At 41.5% G+C, this 9474-nt stretch overlaps 1 protein-coding gene across 1 annotated transcript; it reads right to left on the reverse strand.

Moving 5' to 3' along the window:
• Positions 1–2534: 2534 nt before the first annotated feature.
• On the reverse strand, positions 2535–9424 carry ZNF281 (zinc finger protein 281). Its single transcript, XM_027880412.1, has 2 exons — positions 3987–9424; positions 2535–3421 (listed from the first exon to the last, which is right to left on the reverse strand). The coding sequence occupies exon 1, from the start codon at positions 9392–9394 to the stop codon at positions 6782–6784; it is 2613 nt and encodes an 870-aa protein (XP_027736213.1). The 5' UTR covers positions 9395–9424; the 3' UTR covers positions 2535–3421; positions 3987–6781.
• Positions 9425–9474: the final 50 nt, after the last annotated feature.

Below are 9474 nucleotides of genomic sequence, written 5' to 3' on the forward strand. Positions count from 1 at the left end.
TCCAAAATATATAATCAAATGTAATGTATCTGCACATAAATTATTACCTTCTCTCAAAAAATCCAAGTTCCAAGATCTCGAGATGAGTAATTAGTTCAACTCTCAAGTCTCCAGACTAATATTAAATTACTGTTACAGAAGCAAACCCGGAAGGAAGTTTTAATTAAGAATGCTCAGGAAGTAAACTTTTAAATCACCTACACATTTCACACAGACTACACCAAGAACACCAAGTGTACATGTTTAGTGACAGGGTTTGATGCACCTCAGACATGATATCTGACCTCGCTTTCACAAAATTCTTTACACTAAACAGGTTGAATCATTTTAGTGACACATCTCCATTGAGTACTAGTGAAAAACACTGGGGTTATTCAACCCTCTGGCCAAAAAGATAGCAGAATTTTGGCACAGATCTCTGCATTTCATTTTCACATAGTGAATCAATACTTGGAAACGCCAGGTCTTCCTAAAAACCCCAGTTGTTCTAAGAAATGGAGTTTGCTGCGCTGTCTCTCGCACTTCCAAAGCCTTGGCCACAGCCCAGCTGCAAAAGGCAGGTCACGCTCTCCCTGCCAAGACTGTGTGATTGCCTTCTGCCCCTTCAGACAGGATGGGGCCAGGAGCTTCCACAAGTAAATGTGTTACCACCAACCTGACCGAATTCCAAGCGGAGAGCTGACCCGATATAAGCGCCCTCCTCACCTGCACAAGCTAATCCTTATCAGTCTCATTGTCCACTATGACCGAGCAGATTCCAAGAAGTGTATTTTTCATTCTAGAGATCATTTTGTTTAAGAGAGAAGAACACCCACTGGTATATTTTATCCATCAGAACTTAAAGCACCTCAGAAGAATATGCAAGATATTTTATTACACATCAATCTATTTCCACATTACCGGAAAGGAAATTAAATTGATTCTAAACCCTGCCACTCAACAAGTTGCACATGGATTTCTTTGAAACTTCTACTCTAAACAGGTCTCAGCCTGGTTTTATTCCTACTCCTCTCAGTATGTAACAGCATCCAAAAACATCCCACCTGTGAGACATTTCCCCCCCCACACCAGAAAACAAGTATAGTGTTCAGAATGTTTGAGCAGACTGAACCATCCTTACCCCACTGACATAATTTCCAGCCACACAAACAATCCTGTCCCAGTCAAGACCTATTTCCTGGGGACAGAGTATGAGCACACAGAGAAGTACACACTGTAAGAAGAAATTGTGGGATGAAAAAGCAACCAGTCTTTTGGCCTTAGAGAAAAAAATCAAAATCAAAACCCCTCTGACAACAACATAAATTAAAGATTCCTTCTGAACAAGACACAGGAATATTCTGAATGGTAACAACCTAGTTTTAGATAAAGCAGGTTTTAGCATCAAAAGTGGCACATGAGCTACTACAGAATGCCAGATGCTTTCTGCAGATCCTCCATAGTGACCATTATATGCCTCATTAGCTCACAGAATGTTTTGATAGTTGCAGCACTAAATAAGAGCCTATTTAAAATACACTTTAAGGTAAGATAAAGTACATTAAAATAACCAAAGGAATATATTCTTAAATTAGTTCTTAATTTTTTCTTCATTTTGAATCTGGCTATATAATATTTTATCAAATTTCATAGCAGGTTGCCAAGCAGAGAGGCACCTTTCTAGTGCAACATCCTACCACTACTTAGGACAGCCTTAGGTTTGAAGTTACCAAATCCACTGGCAATTTATTAAAAACAAAATATATAGAAGTATCAATATGAAAATATAGTAGTATGCCATATATAAAAATTTGCATTATGAAAGTTTAAAAAAAAAAAAAAAAAAAAAAAAAAAAAAAACACCAAAACAAACTAAATCTTCTCTTTAATCCTCAATTCACCCCACCCTGAATGTGCATTACAACAGACTGATGACATGATGACAGAGAATTTTATCCAAGCAACACAACCTTGCTGTTTATAACCCAGGGATCTTATATCAAGGAACTCAACTACAATCAGTGTCACAGAGATGAAATGTCAGCATCTATCCCGCCAGGCCACAAGTGTCAAAAGGAAACTGGGCATCCAAAGGTAAATATATATTTATAAACACCACAATATTAGAATATCGGTGTATGAATATGGGAAAATAAATTTGTTTTCTAAGGTGTGAGAAAGCAAACAACACCTAAATTAACCTGGGGTTTCACTACAAGTGAAAAAGGCTACATGAGAAATGTGTTTCAAACAGCATAGACAACAAAGTGTATGACAGTTGCTCATCTGGTAGGCAGGGTGTATACCCTGTGTTCCAAACGCTGTGTACAATACTAAACCGTATTTTTCTCAGTCTTTGTACAAACAAAAAAATTGCAAAAAATCACTTGAGACGAATGTTAAAAGTGAAGAGAATACAGTTCACATAAGCAGTGAGAAAACACATTCCAGTCTGAGAACATGCAACACATGCACCCACATCCACACACTGAAGATCTGCCACATGGACTAACGTACCAAACGACTTGAACAGCCCGATCCGGTATCCTGGAAGGGTCATCTCTGGAGACAGAGCTGCCAAACTTCCAAATCTCTGAATGTAAAAGCATTTTCAAAAACTCCTAATTATTATCAGGTTTCAAGAACAGTGATTCAACAAGGGATATCCACCAATCTAATCTAAAGTCCTAGCTTGTGGCGAGATGATTCTAGTTTGTTTTTGAAGAAGCATGGGATGAAAACACCAGTGGAACAAGAAAAGTTTTCTTCCCTAATCTAATTTTAGGAAATATGTGAGCAATTTTTGCAGAAGTTTCCCAGAGATAATGCATAGAGCATGAGACAGACAGAGTCTGGAAAATTACAGCTCAAATGTTCAAAGCTGGTAATCAGCAGGGGCTGTAAACAGTACCCTTCATTTTAAAGTGACCTGATTCCCTTCAACACACCATAGAACACCGAGTTAGTAACTTACACATTGTCACAAGTATCTTCTTGGGCATAACAAACATTTCCCCAGTCACAACAGCAACTTGACATGAACAAGATTGATTTCTAGCTGGTGGGAAAAAAACGGCAGAAGCATCATTCAGACAATTACACTGTTATCAACCACATAATACTGGGGGTGGGGAAAGACCAAACAATTGAAACAACAAAACACCATTAACAGAATACATTGAATTATTCCAATATCTTCTCAAGGGCTCCGTGAGGCATCAGGCAGCTTTTCTTCATCAGTAGTCCATAAACCTGAAATTGCAACCACACTTCACACCATTCTGCTTTCACTTTGTTCTCATCCTGCTTTCATTTCAGTTTCTTACTCTAAACATTTCACCCACAACTCTGTGTCTAATTTAAGTAATTCAGGAGCTAAGACAAATTTTACTTAGTTCTTCTATATCATCTGCAGGTGGGTCAGACATGCATTTTCAGTGGCCTGGGACACAGAGATGCATTCACAATTCCAGGAACCATAAATGCACTTGTTCCAAAGCAAAAACACGTTATGTGAGCTGCTGTAAGAGGAAGTGTAACAGTTCATGCACAATTTTCTATCATCACATGTATCAATTCTTACTTACAATCCTGTTAGCGTAGGAAGCAGGTTATCACTACCCTCTCAGAATTTCTTTAGAAACAACAAAAAATAAACCTTGAAATAAAGAGCCATTTTCCTTTCCCATTCCATCTCTCACTACCACATCCCTACATGAAGCTCTAGTTCATGTGGGTTAACTACTACTTACTATGCAGTTTCCTAATATGCAGCAGGCAAAGCCATAGCCCAATTTCTATGCAATTTTAACATATCCTTAACTTTCATTATTTAAGGAAAAAAAAATTAAAACTTCATATTGAAGTGGAAAAATAGCTTTGCTCTACTTAGAAACGTTTTTGAATGACTGCTAAACTGTGCAAAATTCCACTGTTTCTATCAGATTTTTTTAAATTATTCTTAGCAATGTTCTGAATATTAGACATTGAGCATATTCAATATTTACCTTGTAAAGTTTTTGCCATTTTCAACATGCCAAAGGATTTTTCTCACCTGTGTTACTGTCTTGATTCAAATTCACATGCAAAGTTGAAGAAAAATACTGATTAAGTAAATCCACAAACTATCTTCAGATTACTGAAAATGCTTTAAAGTATTTTGTTACAGTACCACTTTTACTGGGCATTTTAGAATGCAGAAGTTAGCATGGGAACAGGGGGGAAAACACAACCAAAAACCTTCCCCAAAAAGCAGAATGAGAACCTTGCACAATCTTTACCTTGAATGAAATTATATTACACGTGTCATTCTGAATTTCCAGCAATTACAAATGTTAACAATATGCAATTTAGATATTTTTTAACCAAAACTACAGATTTGGAAATATGAGACTGTATGAACATTTTAACTTAAGGAAATTTGTTCAGTTTTGCTATGCTAAAGGTATGAGAGAAAACCAGAGCCCTGGTTTCTAAAACAGTACATTCAGATTATCTGACTCAAAAGGAAACTGAAGAGAATAAGCTGAAAACATGCCAGTAAGTTATATTATTCCATCTCAAAATTTAATCTCCTAATGTTTCCCTAATAGGTTCTCAAGTGTGACTGGATAATAGAAGTGATACCTTTTTGATTTTGTGAATAATGGGTTTTATTAAGTTAAAGCAAACAGCCAGAACAATACATATGCAACTTCTACTACACACAACATAAAGAATGTAAATTATAACCTCTGTAAAACAAAAGAAAAGGTACTCAAAAAGCCAACACAGTGGTTACGGACTATTCCATCCCCGATGACCGGCTGAGTTCTGTGAGTAAAGAACAGCTGTTGTTTGCTTATTTAAACTGAAATAGCATGAAATACAGAATCAAGTATAAATAAAAAGTTCATGGAGTTACACGGACTCTATGAGAACAAACTCTAGATTAGTGAGGGGAAAAAAAAAAAAAAAGACATTTACTACTAAAAGAGATCACGAGTGGGCTCAGGTTTCAATTCTTAGTGGTGAGGGACAACAGGAGAAATTACCCAGGATTTTTGTAACAATTCCTTTAATAATACACCACTTTCATAACCAGAAGTGTTTTACACTTGCACAATGTTAATAACTTTATTATACATGGAAGCCTGTAATAGGCTGATTACACAATAAGACTGCAAACAACCACTGGTACCTTCCTGACAACAGAAAAGTACGTAAGACTGAAACATCACCAAGAGTACATAAAAAACCATCATCATAAACATCACCAAAATTACATTAAAAAACTAATTAAAAAATACATTTGCAAAAAGTGGTTTAGAGCAGTGCCACTGCCTCTCAGCAGCTTTGAATGGCCACCAGTATTTCTAGCAGGTTTCCATGGCTCCACAGGCATTAATCAGGATTCACATATAATAAATAATGTACCACAAAATATACATAAAAGTAAGGCAATAATTCCAAAGAAAAGTTCTGTTGATATTAACAAGCCACTCAAGCTCTACTTTTGCAGTTGACATCATCACCAGAAGCCTTTGATGGAATTGCAGCCTTAGGCCCTAAAAGCCTGCCATGATGAACTGCTGCAAGCCCCTCTCTCCGTAAAGAGCTCCAGTGACACCACTGGCACCCAGCTGGGCACAGGGGTCCGTGTGAGCTGATCCTGATGCAGGATAAGGGCCTTGGTATGTACAATTGGGAGTATATTATTTCTTATTGTACATGGAAACCTCGACATAGTTCTAAAACATGTGGGTGTTCATTGTTCATCATCTGATGTCTTAAGACATCAGAAAGCACATCACAAGATATGCACTTTCTGGAATGTAAATCTTTTTAAATGCTAGCTATTAAGTTGGGGTGAGACAGTGAGTAGGGAATAAGGGAAAGAAAAGGGGGAGGGGACCACCAAGACCAAGTCCAGAGGAACCAGGAACACAATAAAATAGAGGGACCCTTTTACGCTAAAAGAATATGAAAAAGGGGAAGAGCAAGGGATGGACTTTTTTGAACCATGTATAATAAATAATGTATCCCAAAAGCCTATCTGGATTATGACTGTAGTTTCAAGTTGGGGTTCCAGTGACATGAACCAGATGCACACACTTTGTTCTCATGGTTTGTGTCAACAGAATCTCTTTACGGAATTACAGTCTCATGCAGAAGTTCTGGGGACATTACCGTTCAGATTAAAGCTACCACGCTGGGCTCATCCTACAGACCCAAGAGTATTTGCTCCACCTGCCTGGAATGAGCATCACCTGGAAGAACAGGAGTACTTTAAAAACAACAAGATTTAGGTAGCAAAATTCTTTCAGATCAGCCGACATAAAAGACAGCAATTTGAAATGTCATAGATCCCTTCCTCAAAAAGCTGAGATATATTTGTCATCATCTGTAAATTGGAAGTTCCAATACACTAACGGTGCATAGAATTCCCATGCTTCATTACACTTTCCTGAGAGTAAAGCAATTAGAATAAACCTCAGTCCTAGGAACAAAGTTAATTTTTTTGCATTTTAAACTTTTGGGCTATTCCCTGACAATCTACATAATGTAAATTTGATTGCTAAAACATTGTCACTTGAACAAAAACACTATTTTAAACTATTGATTTTTGATTAAAAACCATAATAAACAGAGCTAAAAAAAAAAAAAAAATCACACTAACCAAATAAACTAAATATGAAAAGTTGCATTGAAAGGGCATGTTACATTATTCTTAATAGGACCGTGTAGAAACATTCCAATGGCAGTGTTGTCAAAGTAAAACAAATTACATTAAGAAGACCCCACAGCCTGGTTGGTCAGGACCTTACCTGTAACTCTGGCTGGTTGGGGTTTTTACTCGTGTACTACATGGCTCACTTACATCAGACATAATATTTGTATACCCTGAGAAATCTGACACTGAAGTCCTTACTCTATGGTCCACTTCTCCATTAGAGTTAGCGATAAAAGTCATTGGCACCCTGCTGCCCGACTTAAACTGAGAACCAAACGCTTGTGCAAAGTTCTCGATCTGGTAGGTTGCTCTAGGCTCTATGTCCTTCTGAGGATCTATCTGGCTAGTTAACTCCTGAGATGGGATCTGAAAGCTCGTTGAGGATTCTAAGTTTTTCTGTTCCTTCTGGCCAGTCAGTTTCTGAGATGCTGACTGGTAGTTAGACGAAGTCTCTAAGTTTTTCTGCGGATCAATGAGATCATCCAGCTCTTGAGAAGGAGTCAACTGTTGATGCGAAGCCTCCAAAGCAGACAAATAAAAGCCTGGCTGAGATCCAAGCAACATCCCAAACGGAGGTTTTGGCAATGCAGTTGGCAATACTGAGGTAACAGATTGGCTGAAGCCACACTCAAGAGGAGATGTAGTGTAGATCTGTTTGTCTGGAAACAGAGTGTGGTTATGGAGAGTCGAAGACAAGCTAACGAATTGGAAACTGGGTCCAAAAGCAAAACCAGTGCTATTGGTTGTTCTTTCAAAGGCTTGTTGGAGGTATTTTGAGTATTCTTGCAACATGCTTGCCTTATCATTTGAAACTGTCTGAGAGTTAGGGCTCAGGTTTTCTTCCTGAACCATCTCTGAATGTTCTCCTGAGGTGTGCAAGTCCACACGCTGCTCAGTTATACTGAAAGGGTCTTCCTTCTGGCCTTCTGACTTGTGAGAGTACTGGTCCAAAAGGCTCTGTAAGACTTCATCAGGAATACCAGACTTATCATGGCAAGACTTTATTTCACTATTTAAAGACGTTGAATCGATGAGAGATAAAGGAGCTTCATTATCCATAACACTAACACCTGGAGACTGGATGACGGACTGCTGGGAAGTCATGTGTCCGACATTAAGTGAAAAGGCACTGTTACTGCTTGCAGTCTGTAAGTATCTCCTTTTCTTGGAAAACTGCATGGCATCATCATAATTGCTACTTATTTGACCCGGTTTACCACCTGTACTTTGGAGAAGGCCAATAGTCTCTACACCGGTATTGGCTACTAGGCCCAGAGAGCCACTCTGTTTCCCAGACAGTGGTTTTTGCCCCAAAATATCTGGCAGTGGTGATACAAAATTAAGGTAGTTTTTGTCTGCCTGTTTTCTGCTTGCTTTTTTCAAGACCAATTTTGGCACCTTTTTCTGAAGTTCTTCTACGCCCGTGCCAACTAGACCACCACTGGAAGACACAATAGGAATATCAACTGCATAACTTGGCATGGCCACATTACTTGTAACTTGAGATTCAGCTATTTTGCTGCTACACTTGTTTCCTTTGTTTTCAGTGGATGTACTTTTCGTTTTACTTTTTCTCCTTGAGGAACTTGTATTTCCCTGAGACAACGCAGCCAAGCTACCCATGCTGTTTGATGACCCAGGCTCCATTCCAGCCCCTGCTTTACCTATGGCTTCACCACATGTTCTTCTGTGCTTCAACAGTCTATCAGTCCTTGAAAAATACTGCTGACAAGTGTCACATTTGTATGGCTTTTCTCCACTATGCGTCCTCTTGTGTCTTTCCATGTGGTACTTCTGGATGAACTTCATACTGCACTGGTCACACCCAAAGGGCTTCTCTCTGCTGTGGATCTTCTCATGTCTCTGCAGCAGGTACTTCTGGATGAAGCCCATGCTGCACTGGCTGCACTGGAAAGGCCTCTCCCCGGTGTGGATGAGCACGTGCCTGCGCAGGTGATAGGAGCTCCTGAAGGCAGCACTGCAGTGTTCGCAGACGTGAGGTTTCTGGCTGGGGGACGCGACAGCACCTTCCCCATCTCCCACCAGGGGGGGTTTGGACGAAGCGCTTGGCTTCCGCTTGGCTTTGATTCCCTGAGTTTCTGGCTTTGGCCTCTTTGCCTTCTTGACCTGGGCGTCGTGCTTTGGCTCACCCGCACTCCCCGGGGCGCCCTCAGCTCTGCCGGTCAGCAGCAGGTCTCGGTGGGGATGCTGGTGCAGGTGGTGAAGAAGGCTGAGGTCCTGGATCACGCTCTGGCCGGCTCCTTCGCCGCTGCCGCCGCCCAGGCCGGGGGGTCTCTCCTCCGCCGCTCCCCCGAAGAGCCCCCCGTAGTGGTGATGGTGCTGCTGCTGCTGCTCCTCCTCCTCCTGCTCGCTGGGCTTCTCCTGCTTGATGCTCACCAGAGACTGCAGGAAGCCCCAGGGGCTCCTCTGCGAGGAGGAGGGCGCGGAGGGGAAAGCCCCCGCCGGCTCCTTCTTGAAAGTCACGTCCTGCGGGGGCGGAGGCGCCTGGGGGGGCGGCTCGCCCGCCGCGGAGGAAGCGGCGGCCGGAGGCAACACGCACTGCGGGGGGTGCTGGGCCGGCGGCGGCGCGGCCGCCCGGGCGAAGCTGGTGACGGGGGGCAGGCGGTGGTTGAACATCACCATGCCGGGGGGGAACGCGGGCTCCATGGCCGCCGCCCTCTTGAAGCCGCCGCCGAGTTTCATCCCCCGGGGAAAGGCGGGCCCGCAGAGGAGGCGCGGCCCAGGCGAGGTGGGCTGCGGGACCCGCCGCCCGACCGCGCTAC

Source organism: Empidonax traillii, unplaced genomic scaffold (genome assembly GCF_003031625.1).
Source record: "Empidonax traillii isolate 1590-97213 ecotype Southwest subspecies unplaced genomic scaffold, ASM303162v1 scaffold69:size3087049, whole genome shotgun sequence".
Taxonomy (NCBI): domain Eukaryota; kingdom Metazoa; phylum Chordata; class Aves; order Passeriformes; family Tyrannidae; genus Empidonax; species Empidonax traillii.